The 14593-nt window shown below is 40.8% G+C and overlaps 1 protein-coding gene across 10 annotated transcripts in view; it reads right to left on the reverse strand.

Annotated features, from left to right (window-relative positions):
• The window catches only part of HHAT (hedgehog acyltransferase), a 334554-nt gene that overhangs the window by 304207 nt on the left and 15754 nt on the right, over positions 1-14593 (reverse strand). For 6 of the 10 annotated variants that reach the window (XM_073338995.1, XM_073338993.1, XM_073338994.1 and 3 more), the window contains 3 exons: positions 10410-10523; positions 4260-4454; positions 41-253 (listed from right to left, as the gene is read on the reverse strand). In XM_073338995.1, the coding sequence (XP_073195096.1) occupies positions 41-253; positions 4260-4454; positions 10410-10523 (522 nt within the window). The remainder of the gene's footprint in view (positions 1-40; positions 254-4259; positions 4455-10409; positions 10524-14593) is intronic. The other 4 variants (XM_073338996.1, XM_073339001.1, XM_073338997.1 and 1 more) reach the window with 4 other exon arrangements.

Below are 14593 nucleotides of genomic sequence, written 5' to 3' on the forward strand. Positions count from 1 at the left end.
TCAAAAACCAAGAGCTGAATCAGCTTGAAAGTGCTGTTACCTGCTTAGTAAATTCATTGAAGGTCATAATGGGTCCATTGTGGAACACAGGATAGTAGAACATGTAGGCCAGCATCCAAAAGAATGAGTAGTACCTCTTCTGGGTAGAGCCATGCCAGCAGTATTCAAGGCTGAAACTAGTGTAGTAGAGGCAGTGAACAGTCAGGGTGAAGAGCAGCAAGTAGTACTCATTTTCAGTGTCGTACCACCCTCTCTGCAAAACAAAACAGAGAATGGTGCGATAGCTACGTTTATAACATGATAGGATTTTGATATCAAACAATCAACATTCTTACTGGCACTCCACTAGTCCCTAGGCCATCATCAATAAAGGGCAGTTAATATAGACTCTCTCAAACTATGGCGTGCGCCTCCCTGGGGAGGCACCAGCACATAGTGGGGCAGCACTATTTACACTTATTTCCTTGGCATATCAGGGTTTCAGGCTGAGCGAAAGCTGAGACTGGAGCTGCTAGATGATACTGCTGCTAGCCTCAGTAGTTATGACAAGACTGCAGTTCCGGCCGCCCCAACAGAGGCCGCTGCAGGGCTTGCTGGCTCCTGCAGACAGAGGCTGCTTCCTGCCTGTCTAGAGCGAGAATGCTGCAGCCCACATGGGCCAGTGGAGTAGCAGGAAGGTGGCTCAGTGGCAGCAGCTGCCTGCTCCTTTCGTTCTCCTGCACTGGGGAAGGGGAGAGACAAAGGTGAGCGATGTATAGAGGCCAAGGGCAGGAAATTCTCAATGTAATTAACAGACTTTGTGAATGCCCACATGTCAGTGAACTGTGTTTGGACTGTAACATCTATATTGTAGTGGATTTGATAGCCTTCCACCCCATCCCCCCATTTGATAAGATCCTGTCCTACTGCACCATGCATTGGAACCAAAGAGAAATGAGTTTGTCAGTCCTAATAAAAGTGATTTTTGGAGAGAGGATAAATCTATTCACAAGCGAAGAACAGTTTCTTCAAATCCATAAGCCCGTGAAAGGAAGCAGAGGATGAAGATAGCAAAACTGAGTCTACGCCAGTCAGTTAAAGGATGGTTAGTGACCATTGTTTTGGCACAAATCCAACTGTTAGAGCAATAGGCTTCATTTTCCAATTCAGAAACCCACAGTCATTAAAGAGAAACTGCCAAGCTTGACTAAGCAACTCTGGGATATGAAACAAAAATCTGCATTTTGAATTAGAGCGAATACATCTCTCTTGAAGTAGAGAGCATTAGTGAAGCACTTGTTTATCATATATTACGCTCCATCAAAATAACCTTTATACATTAAGGCATATAATTTCATTTTGATGCACAGGGCTTTATGCACATAACACCAATCAGCATGACAAGGGATAACCCCCATTATTTCCCATGAATAATGCCATATTTCAAGAAGCAGCAGACATGCTGAATCTAATTTTGAGCTAGACCTCAAATCCAGAAACTCCAACAACTGGAGGTGTGGAAGGCGGGGGTTCACCTTTAATTTTTGGGGGGGGGGGTTTTGTTTGTTTGTTTTTTACACACATTGCAAAAAAATTTGTAGGCTTCTTACACAAAGGGTTAGGTAGGTAATATACGTAATCATCCTCCTGATGGATGTGATGCAAACATATTCGGATCTGGGTGCCTCAGTATCAGAAATATGTTGACAAATTTGAGGGATTCAAAAAAGAGCAACAGAAATGATGAAGAGTCTCAAGGAACTAGCTCATGAATAAAAACCGAATACAGGCAAAACCAATTAAAGTATTCAAAGGATGTAAACACCAGAGAGAGTGGAATGTCTAGGGTTTGTGCAAGGGATCGAACTAGGAGCAACAGATTAAAAGGAAGTCTAAATATCTGGAAGAATTTCAGTTATAGCCATTAGACTGTGGAAGGGGGAGTGGCAGAAAAATCCATATCATGAGGTATACTGTAGGGTACCGCAGTATCAGTGTGGGTACCTACAAGGGACTATTTCTTCAACAATACCAAAAGGATGTGTACTAGTGTGCTTTAGGGTGTCAAAAAAGACCATGTTGATGCCTTGAATTACCATTAGCAGGGACTTGGTGGGAAGATTTCTGTCTCCTTTTCTTAGAGGGTGCCCGAGAAGGTGGCCACTTTTTACGTTCCCCAGAGGAATGATAGTGTGTGCTACCTTTGTCAGATAAGATTTCAGAGAAGGAGCCTCTGTGGAAGAAGTGGAAGAGGCACAAAACCAAGCAGTTGTAGGTGCCAGTGCATTTTTTGAAGACAACGGCTCCGAAGTCCAGAATGCCCAAATCTGAGGCCAGTCTCACATATTTATCTAATGGGAACAGCTTCAAGCGAGCTTCTCTCGCTTATTTGAAAACTAAATAGAGCATTTGGACCCTCACCTAAACAAAACAAAAACTTTTAGAATGGCTATCATTAAGGAGAATGGCCATGTGGCACGAAGAGCAATATTTGAAACAAGGAGATTTCTGTTCAGCCACAGACATAAAAAATTATTTTAAAAGTTACACAGATGAAACCTAACTGTAAACAATACTTAAAACCTATGAAAAGCTAACCCTAGTACTACTGCTATCAACTAACCATATCCAGGAGTTACAAGAAAAACTAGGTAAACTAGGCTGCGGAATAAGGACACTGGTAATTCCTTCATCTCTCAGCCAAGGAAGGAACAGAGGAAGTTGGCCCTACTCTGTCCTTTCATGCCCTCAGGAGAGGGGCACAGCCATCGGTCAACACTGCTGCCCAAAAGACTACGATCTCTGCTACATGGGGCAATGCACATCAAGAGTTGTGTACGTATAAACAATCACTCTACTATAAATGTTAACTTTTTATGTCAACTACTGGTGCAATGTAGGCATAGAAGCAGGTCTTGGGCCCTTTTCAGGTGTGGGATGGCATCTGAAAGGGAAAGCATGATCAGAAAAAATTCCCTCTTGACTCCCTGAAAAGGCACCTGGCTCCTTCCAAACATGAAAATGAATAATACCTCTTTAATTTATTAAATTCCATATAGTCATTCAACTTTTGCTCAAGTCTTACTATTTGAGTCTACTATCTCAACTAGAATCCCATTCCACCTATTCACCACTCTCTCTGCAAAAGGTCCCCAATTCTTTTTTAATATGTTCCCTCCTGCACCTAATTGTAAGACCTTTAGTTCTGGCTTGTTCACCAACCTCAAAAAGGCTATTCAGTCTTGATTTTATAACAATCCTTGACTAGTTTAAGTACGTCACTTATGTTGCCTTTTAACGTTCTCTCAGGACTAAATAATCCAGATGCTCCTCATCTGTAAGAAAAACAGGAGTACTTGTGGCACCTTAGAGACTAAAAATGTATTGGCGCATAAGCTTTCTTGGGCTACAGCCCACTTCATCAGATGCATTGAATGGAACATATAGTAAGAAGATATATATACACACATACAGAGAAGGTGGAATCTGCCATACAAACTGTGAGAGGCTAATTAATTAAGATGAGCTATTATCAGCAGGAGGAAAAAAACTTTTGTAGTGATGATCAAGATGGCCCATTTAGACAGTTGACAAGAAGGTGTGAGGATACTTAACATGTGGAAATAGAACCTCATATGTAAGACCACTCATTTCATTCATCAATTCAGCTGCTCTTTAGAATCCTTTGGGAGGAAAGGCATCATAAAAAGGTAATTTGAAGACAATGATGACAATAATAAAAGCAAGCAGAGCTGTAGATAAATGGTTTTGAAATCCACAGACAGCAGTTTTAATTAAAACATAGCCAGGGCTTAAAGAAAGAGGGTAAATCAGATTAGTTTGAGCATACAGTACAGTTTATTGCATTCAGTGATTTCATCTATTGTTTAAAAAAGAACAAGGAAGCTGCAATGGAGAGCAAGGCTCTTCTATCTGCCTCATAGTTCTCCTCTCAGTTTACACCAATATGAAACTCTGTAGAACAACCTTGTTATGCATCTAGTTATCTTTTAGTACTCAGGGCCACAACACACCATGACAATACATATGAGAGACAGCCCACTAGAGGGAGTTCTCAGCAAGGTTAACATTTCCAAATGAGATGCTACAGTCAAAGACTGTACCAACACCTACTGCACCTTAGCACCTAGAAAGTTCTTTTGAGCCCATCTCTGCCTAGGCAAAACTAAAAGTGATTTGGCTGATAAGGGTTTTGCAATAAAATGTTGTCCAAGATCATGATAAATAAATACCATACTTTGATCACGCTAAAAAATTACCTTTGCTTCTTCCACAGCTGGTACGCGCAAAGTTGATAACAAAAGTAGTGAGCACAGCCAAGTCAGGACTGCTGTCTGAAACTGAGCCACGGAAAATGAAATGGCTATATGTAGCAAAATCACTGCCAAGCCATTGATTCCTAATAGAAACCAGCAGGCCACCATCCCGTATGTCATTAGACACCAGGGTTTGTACTGGAACAAAAGAAGAGATTTAAAATAATAGAAGTAAAATATTTAAAATAATAGAATATTATTTTTAAATAATAGAAGTAAAAATTATTAAACAGCCCCCCTAAGACATATTTACCTAAACAAACCTGTATGTTTTTAATAAATGGCAAAAATAAATAGACACAAAATACCAATCTGAGAATAGTACTAATGCCTAATGATCTAAATATCAGGTGTGAAATACAAGGACTCCCTGGAACCAGAGGTTTAAATTCTGATAGGATCAATTAATCGTTTTTTTCCTCTTCAAGTTAGAGAATCTGAGCTCCACACAGTTTTTTCTGTGAGGGCCCTTTAGATGAGACGTTAACACTGAAGCATTCGCTGCTCTGCATGGACATTAAAGATCATTTGATGCTATTTATACGCTTAGAGGAATTGCCCCAGTGTCCCTGACCACGTTTCTTTCCCCTCATTGTTTTATAGTTTGCTATGTGCGGGTGAGCTGTACTGCTGCCACTTCCCACCTAACAGGTTGATTCTTGTATAAAACTCTTTGCCTCCACCATTTGCTACTATCAAAAATACTCAAAGAAGAGAGTTGGACACAACTCCTTCAGGAGCCAATCAGTGTTGCTCTGTGCATCAGTCATGGGACAGCTAGAGAAAAGCAAGAGTTGCTTTCTCCTCCACCAAGGACTAAGGCAGGGGTGCTGGAACTAGGGGTGCAACAGCACCCCCTGACTTGAAGTAGTTTCCATAATATACAGAGTTTACAGTTTTGTTCAATGGCTTTCACCACCCCCACTATAAAAACTGTTCCAATACCATTATCAGGCCTGCCAGCCCAGGAAACTAGGGAACCAAACTTGGATCTGTCCAAACACAGACCACTAGGCCCAGTGTTTCCCTCCCAGAGAAAATCCAACAGAAGGAGCAGGCTTTTCTTGAAGCTCTGCATGTTCTCACAGATTTGCCCCTTATCCTCCCCTTTAACAGGAGGGATGTGTGTCCTTATGGAATGGGGAGGGCACATGACTAGCAAGCCTCACAGATTCCCTGCTGAGCCTCACAGCTAAATGAAGAGCAATCAGCACCGGCACCTGACCACATTCAAGACCTTCTTCATAAGCCTCATCCTGGCAGGACCGGCACACTGACACTCACCTCATAAGGTTCCCACACGGAACACAAGGTCAGCAAGTGATCAAACTTTTGAGATAGCGCAGCACCTCGATTGTGGAATTTGCTCCCCCTGGATTTCTACCTCAGCCCTGTCCTCACTGCTTTAAAACTGAAAATCTCTCTGAAAAGCAGTGTTAATTTTTAATTACATTCAGACCAGTCTCCCCTCCACACCCCCTTTTCATTGTTAATGACACCAAATATTGTTTGCTTAATTATTTCAATAGGATTGTATTTTAACTTATTTGTGAACCACCAGGAGCACTTCAGTGAGGGCACTTTCTAATTACAATTATTATATGCCATATTGTGCTCTATCTAGACTTTTCTGTAAGCAGATGGCTAGGCAGATACACATAAATGTGTGTGCATTTAAATCTGATCAGTGTGTTTATAACAAATGCAAAACACTGTATTAGTGTGTTAAGATTATGAATTTAAATATGCAGGAAATGTCTCAAATAGGCAGACCAGGAAACCTACAATAAGAAACTTTTGGTTTTGTTAGCTAAAATTTAATCAGCTTCATAGGCTCTAAGACAATTTGCACATGCACTCTCACAGTGCATTGCTGCATGGGTTTATATTAAAACACATCAGTATAGCACCAATGCTAAGCTCTTCAGGGGAAGGTTCATGTCCACCTATAAACATACACATACAGCACCTAGCACAACACAGCTCCCATCCTGACTGGGGTCTCTCCATGTTACCATAATACAAATAATAATCATAATAATAAAGTCTTATTTGTTCATATTCTTTGCCTCAAAATTTTGAAAAAATTAAGTTTGCCTGTATTAATGGCAATAAAAATATATTTTAAAAAAGAAATGGCAGTTTAAAATCCTGCAACATAACGTAGGAGTTTTATGGATTTTTCTGGGGTCTCTCAAGAGGGCTCCAGGGTTTCTAAGGTAAGGACAGTAGTATGTGTAGTAAACATCTGAACTGAGAACATTATCCTGACATGTTCAACATGCATCAGCAGTTCCTTGAAGCTCTTGAAGTTGCTTGTCTGGATGTCTGTGTCTCTCTCTGCCTTTCTTTAAGCAGTGTTTGAGGCTGAAAATAACATCAACAAGATGCTAAGAAGAAACTACTGAAGTGATTCCAACTGTGAAAAGAACCCTCTTGCTGCTTTTTACGTAATTTGACATGATTTGAAATCTAAACAATGCACATAAGCTTATGTAATTACCCATTATAAATCTGAACTCAAAAAATGGAGAGAGAGTCGCACTGAGAATCACTTTAACACAACAGTAGCTGAGACCCCTCCACAAAATTGGGAAAAAGGTGTTCTTCTAGTGCATCTAAACTTTGGCTCCTCTATGAACATTCAACTCAAATACTGATATGGAGCTTCCTATTAGTGTGACTGTTTAGTACAATTGTTAGATTCTCTTTTCTCTAGTTTTCCATATTTTAAATAATTTCTTCCTGCAAAGCATTACAAGAAAACTGAAATCCATGTCTCTAGGACAGGACATGACAATTAAAGAATCACATGACACAGAAGACCAGTGAACTATTCACCGCAAGACATGGGGCTAATAATTAGAAGTGAACAAATGTGACTGTAAATTAGTTACTCAAATATTCCTTGATTATAATTAAGTTTATGGCTTCTACATTATTAGCATCCATCATATTTACACAAAAAGTTAGCAAATAAATTCCATCGTAGATATTTACAAGGTTAGATCCTCTATCTCTTGTGGACAAACTGAAGAAGGGACTAAAACTGGCATATGTTTTCAAAATTATTCCTTCTAATGGGAACACAAGGCTTTCCAACCCCATGAATCTGCAGGATCCATGACTAAGATACCCCACACCCCGAAGATCTTCTGTAACACCTTGCTCTGGTTCCCAAAACCCTAGAAGAAAAGTCCCTGCAGAGCACCTGCACAGTGGTATGTATATGAATAAGCACAGTATATCTGCAGTTACACTAGCTTGGATAAAATTACCAGGGCCATCATTCTGAATGCTTAAGGGCAGAAACTGATCCTCAGCTGGAGACAAAACATCATTTCCCCTTTACATTATTACACAATTAAGTACAGTGAAGATATTCTTAAATATTTGACACGTTGCACTCTCAGAGACAAGATGAATCAATGGCCTATTCAACTGTGATGATTCCTGTGAAGAACATTTTCTTATTATGATTACCACTACTACACTTCTTGCCCTTCACCTGCCATTTTCAAAAGACTAGTTCATTACATTCACCTTCTTTTTCTTACATCCACAGCATCAATGCTTTTAAGTTTACTCTCAATTTACAGAAGATCACCCAAGTTCTAAGAAAAAAGCTAGCACAAAGAAATAAAAAAAGTGATGCAAGATCACAGGCAGTATCATGACAAGATCTCTGCAGGGAATCCCTAGTGTTCAAATACAGATTCCATGGACCATAACTGCTGGCAGTCACATCTCCATCCTATCTGAGACAATCTCTTTAGGGACTCAAAGGAGCCTTATAAAACCTCTCAACTGAAACTGCTGAAATACCTGGTGTTACACACTCTGCACTGCCCCCAAAGCACAAATGTTTGGCATTCTATAAAGAAAGGTAACAGTGAAAGAAATCAGGTTTTGTCTTTATTAAAAAAACCGTCTGCATAATGAAGCAGATCAATAAAAGCAGAACAATAGGGTTATTAAATTATTCTTTTCTGAGATACAACATGATTATGATTCAACTTCAGATTTAAAGTTCCATGCAATTTCATCTCTGATTAATGCTAAGGAACTATAAGCTGGTCCCCTTCCTCTCTCTGTAAACCAAGAATATGATTTATTAAAGGACACCCCATTTTTACACACTAGATTGCTGAAATTATTATAGGCAGGGCTGGTAACACCACCTATTAAAGTTACGTGACACTTCCCATTATTTGATCCTCGTTTTCAGTTACTTATATTTTTGCCAAATACTAACTGCGTGGGCTGAAATTTTTGATTCTGGACATCAGTCTCAGGCTGAAATTTTTGGGAAATTTCAGCAAAAATAATTCAGCCATATTCAAGAACAAGGAAAGATTTAGCGATGGAGGGTTGAATTAATTTGATGACAGGGACACTGATGGAGAGGAATTGAGCTAAGCTGCTATTGAGGGAGTTGAAAGTGATCGATGGCAGCAAGAAGGGCAGGATTTGTTTTCATGGCAGAGTAAAATGATAATATGCAGAGATAACTTGGGTGGTGTTAGCATAGAGAACAGGAAGAGCTGGTAGATGGACTGATTTGATACAGAGGATAGAAGCGATTGGGAAAGTTGGTAAGAGTTTGTGATGGAAGGTATAAAACACTTCTCAAAATGGAAAGGTGCCTGAGTGTTTGTTACTTCCTTATTTATCATCTCCTTTATGAAATTATGGAGGCGGGGAGTGAACAAATCCATTATATCGGCTCCAAACTTTGGCAGTCCTCAAGTCATTTCTTGCACTGCCACTGAAAATTAATAGGACCAGCACAACCACTGAGAAGTTTCATATAGCCACTATTCCCCCGCCCCACCTTAAATCAACCTACCACAAAAAAAGTTTCCTTCTTTTCCCCCTCATTTGTGGATTTTCCCTCCAAAATTTCAATGATCCAGAACAGGTAATATTCAGTCCTGCAAAAGTGCCTGAAATGGCATTCCTATAGGATAGGAACAAGAGTTTCAAAGCAGCTTTCTAATGGTTCTATATAGCCATAGAAGGTCCCAGATATTAGACATTAAAATTGCTACATTTTTATATACAGCTTAGTCACTTTATAATCCTCCCTGTCCTCTGAGTTCTGATAATGTGGGTTTATGGTACTAAGGGGGGCTGTCTTTGCAGACTGAGGGAGATGAAAAATTTTCCCAGTTGAGCTTGGCCAGAAAACATAATTTGTATCCTCCAGGAAAGTCCAATATTTGGTTTTGTCCTGATTCAGGACCAAACAAGAAAAAAGAATACAATTTTTGTAGAATGAAATATTCACATGCAAGCGTTGAAATGAAATGTTTTGACACTGTGAAATTAAATATCTAAATGAAATGTCAATTGGAACAGACATTCTGAATTGACATTTCACTTTAAAAAGGACATTTTAAGTTGAAATATCAATTTGAAATTTACTGTTTCTATTTGAATCAACTCCTCAAATAGAAATGGTTCAGTTAAAATAAGCACTTAAAAACAAAGCAAAATGTTTGGATTAAATGATGCTTTGGAAAAAATTAAAGAATTCATTAAAATAATTCCAATATTTTCCAGTGTAAAATTTCAGTTTCAACAACTACATTTTCCAATGGAAAAAACCTACCTCGGACATCTCTTCTCCACAGCACATATGGGGGAACAAAGTTACACTGTACTAGGTCTGTGGTATAATTGCCCATCCATGCAGAGACATGCTGCTTTTGGCTATCATGTACCTGCACAACGTGTATCAGATTTGGTCCCAAATATCCTGCATATCCAAGTCCTCATTATCCAACATCACTTTTGAGTATTCTCACAGGAAAGTATTAAGTTCCTAACGATAGGCCCAGTTCTCTCAACCTTACTCACAATGAGGTGTGCTTTATTTATGTTGATTTAAATGGGACTGCTTCCTCATTTGAGTAAAGGTGGCAGAACTGGGCCATAAATAATTATATCTCCTAGATACAACTTGTCAGAATTTTTCATTCTACAGAATATACTTTTCAACAATTTGTAATATAAGTGTTCTGTTTTCCAGGTCTCACAGCGAACTGAAAAAATATAAGGTGCACTCCTGCAAAACACATGCATTCATACCTTTTCCATAAAGAGCCTTGACATCTGAGATACCATTAGATGGCCAAGCAGAAGCCATATTATACGTTCCTTTCCCCATTCCATCCAGAAGCTCCACTCAAAGTCTGTGGGATCCTAGAATACATAGTGAATTGACTGATACATGTTTCAAAACTGGGTGCGGTGGGTGAGTGTACTGATGAAACAGAGGGAAAGGTTTGAATAGAACACAAAGGTTTATGATCCAATACCACAGTGTCGTCTGAAGGGAATCTACACATATTGTTAAAGTAGCAGGGTCAGATTTTCTGAGGTGATGAGCATCCATAATTCCAAATTATTTCAATTTGTTTAAAATTTGTGGAACCATTTCTATTAGTCTTATATCTTGTAAAACCAAAATTTGGGGCCAAATTTGATTTGACGGTGACCCTCCTTTAATTTTCCCACCAAAGCATCAAACATTTTCAAACTATAAAATATACGCACAAGCACATAAATACATGTATCATCTCATCACTGAAAAATGTAGATACAAGTGAGGAAGCACAGACTCAGCACAGAATAAGATTCCTGATTTTAAGGGCTCTCTCTCTCTATTCATCAGTATTTACTGAATACCTACATGGTATGTTCACAGTAATGAGATTTCTCCAGGAGGCTTGTCAGAAACAATAGGACAGTCCTCCACACACGGATTATCAAATGGAATTTTCAAACTACAGTAGTACGTGGCTGTTTACCAGTATCTGAACACAAGAGGACAATAGTGTGGATTTCAACTATGCAGCAAATAATTTGCTTTAAACTAGATTATGTTACTATCCAAACCTTAGTGCAACTGTATACTTTGCAGCTTTGGCGCCATGCCCAGTGCACCAGTCAGCAGAATTGAGCTAGCATGAGGAAAGAAGTAATCTGCATGGTAAAAAGGAGGTGCAGATGACTTTCCCGCATGGAGCAAGGAAGAAAACCACAGAAGGAATTATAATCGAGTCTGGACTGTTCCTGGGGCAGAATAGCTATGCACCACCCTTACTCATGACAAAACAAAGTTTCAAACTAACTCAGAGCAACACATTAGCTTTAGCTTAATTCAGTTTAATTACTCTGATGATCTTCCAATATTTGAATAATTTTTAATTTTATAAAATGCCCGATAATGGTTTTTACATGCAATTTTGGCTCCTAGCCTCCCACCCAGATTTGATCACAACCAACACTTTTTTGAAACACAACCTGTTTTCCTAAGTCCTGAGACATGCTCATACTACTGATCATAGTGTTTCTTGCTGAATTCACCAGCTTCAGTGGGACTACTCAGGGTAGTAAGCATTATATGCTCATGCTAAGTGAAGAAAGAGAATTTCATAAGGCAGCATAAAGAACAAGCTACACAAGCTTCTACCCAGACCAAGTACATACAAAATTTTCAATAAACTGAAAGTTAATACGATTCTAAATAAGAAACTGCAAAACTTCCACTAGAAGGCTCATCAACCACAAAATAATGCAGCAGATCACAGTGACTGTTTTCAGGAACACTCCTGGAATGGCAATACAAATCACACCAGGATAAACTCCAGATCAATTTCCTGAAGCAAAATCCCACTCAAGCTTTTAGCTTCAAAAAAATATTACATAGCTCCTTCCCCACCCTGTGATTTGGTATCCCTGATATTCCAGTCTCTCCTCCAACTTTTCCACCATTCTCAATCATAGAACACAAGCCAGTCAACTAGAGCCAATTCTAATACTTCAGGATGGTGGTGAAGCACTGGAATGGGTTACCTAGGGAGGTGGTGGAATCTCCTTCCTTAGAGGTTTTAAAGATCAGGCTTGACAAAGCCCTGGCTGGGATGATTTAGTGGGGGACTGGTCCTGCTTTAAGCAGGGGGTTGGACTAGAAATCCTGAGGTCCCTTTCAACCCTGATATTCTATGCTTCTATAATTCTATGATTAACTTTTCAAGGAAGACAGGCTCATTCTTTTTCTACCTGAATGTTTTGAATTAGCTATTTGAGACCCAGTCCTGCAAGCCATCCCTTTAATTCAGTCTGAAGCAAATAGGAGGTCCAGGCTTGAATGGGCCCGTAAAACTGGAGTACTGCCAGAGACGCCATGGAAACCTGCTAGTATTCCAGAACCACACCCTAGTGAGGCTCCTATTTTGAATGACCTGCCCTCAGTGTAGGGCTCTCTGTTCTGCCACATTTTGTATCATTATCAGCTTTTGAAGAACATATGTGTAAAAGCCACTCTGAATATCACATCTCCCCCCACCTGTCCAGACCACACATATTTAAAAGACTAAGCCATTTCAACAATGGGAAAAAACAGCCTACATCGGGGTTCTCAGACTTCTTCTTTCTGAGGCCTCCTACAACATGCTATAAAAACTCTAGGGCCCAGCAGGGAGAGGGGAGCGCTCAGGCATAGGTGTAGTTTGACTTCTATTTTGGGTGGGCAGGGGCCAGCGGGGCTCAAGCCAGCTCCACACAGCGGCGTCTGGGGAAGAAGCGCCACCTCCACCCCCGACTCACCTCAGTAGGCCACCCAGCTTGTCTGGGTTGTGAGAGAGGCAACCAAACATTATGACTCAAAGGTGGGGGGCTCAGCTCAAAAAGTTTGAAACTTTGAAACCTGCACCACCTATTCCCTCCTCAGGGAGGACTTCAGAGAGGCTAATATAGATGGGGGAGCCTGTCATGGGGTCAGCCTCCAGCAGCAGAACAGGCATGCCTCCCTCTGGTTCCCCTCCTTCAGAGTCCGCAGTAACTCGACACAAGCTTCCTTGCCTCAACAACACCCCTCCTGGGTTCCAGTTTATTAGAAAAACCAGTCTGAATGGTCCAGGACAGAAGTCCCAAAACATAGTCCATTTATCACCCCAACGCATACAGCCCTTAAAATCCCAAGATATCTAGTCCCTCAATGCCTCTCATGCTACACTCCATCTTCTGTCTCACCTGGGCTCTCTGGTGGTCCTCTCTAGTCCTTCTGCCAGCCCTTCCAGCTGGAATGCAACCCTGCTCTTCTCAGCAGGAACCCCCACAGCCTCACTGCTGGGAGCTCATCCTCTCCAGGGGAGCATCCCTCACTTCCTCTGGTCTTTTAACCTTTTTGCTCCAGAGAAGCCAAGAGGTAGGCCCTTCCACTGTTCCCCTGACTCCAGCCTCTCTGTCCATCAGCTTCAGCTTCAATGTCAGCAGGCAACTCCCTCTGCTGCTGTCTGGCCTTCAGCCCTGGCTCTCAGGCATGGGAAGGTCAGCCAGCAAACCCGTCTGTTGCTGTTCTACCTACAGCCTTCCTCCAGGAACCACCTACAGCTTCCTTAAGAGACCTCCTACAGTCTCCTCGTCTCAGGCAGCTCTCACCTGCTCTATGGCCCAGGTGCCATTTTTTAAGGGCAAGTGGGGTCAGTGGACCAGTCACTATTAAGAGACCCACTGTCACCCTCTGACAGAGCCAAGCAATGTTTGAAAGAGCTTGTTTTGCAGATAGTCTTATTTCAGCTTTAGGTTCATTTTCCAGGGAACACCCGTTAAACACAAGATTCTCTGAAGAAATTTATTTCAACACCCAGCGCAATCCTTTCTGCTAGTCCAGTGGTTTTCAACCTTTTTTCAATTGCGGACCATTAAAAAATTTCAAATGGAGGTGCAGACCCCTTTGGAAATCTTAGACATAGTCGGTGGACCACAGGTTGAAAACCAATGTACTAGAAGTAGTCCTGCCAGAAATCTCTCCACACAACTAGTGTTTAAGATTTCCAGCTCTTTCACTGACCAAGGGTAACAATTTTAAGTCACAAATACAAAATTAATAAAAATTCATTTTGGAACAGATTGAGACTTGGGCTAGGTGCATGCACAGAGGAGTAAGAACCCATCTTACATTGTTAAGTGGGTTACCCTGCACTTGGGTCCAGGCACACAGGATTAAGCTATGCTCTTGCTTACTCCATCCCTCCCTGCTGGGCAGGGAGGGATAGAGGAATGGTCAGAGCCTGGGCTTCCTCCCACTTCTCCCTGGCCTGTACAGATATCTATCTAAGGTTCTTATATGATCTCCATCACCATAGTACCAGAGCACCTCAGAATCTTTAATATATTTATCCTCACAACACCCCAGGAGGTAAGGTAATGAAACGTTAACATCCCCATTTTACAGGTGGGAAACCAAAGCTCAGAGATATCAAGTG

This window comes from Lepidochelys kempii, chromosome 3 (assembly GCF_965140265.1).
Source record: "Lepidochelys kempii isolate rLepKem1 chromosome 3, rLepKem1.hap2, whole genome shotgun sequence".
Taxonomy (NCBI): Eukaryota; Metazoa; Chordata; order Testudines; family Cheloniidae; genus Lepidochelys; species Lepidochelys kempii.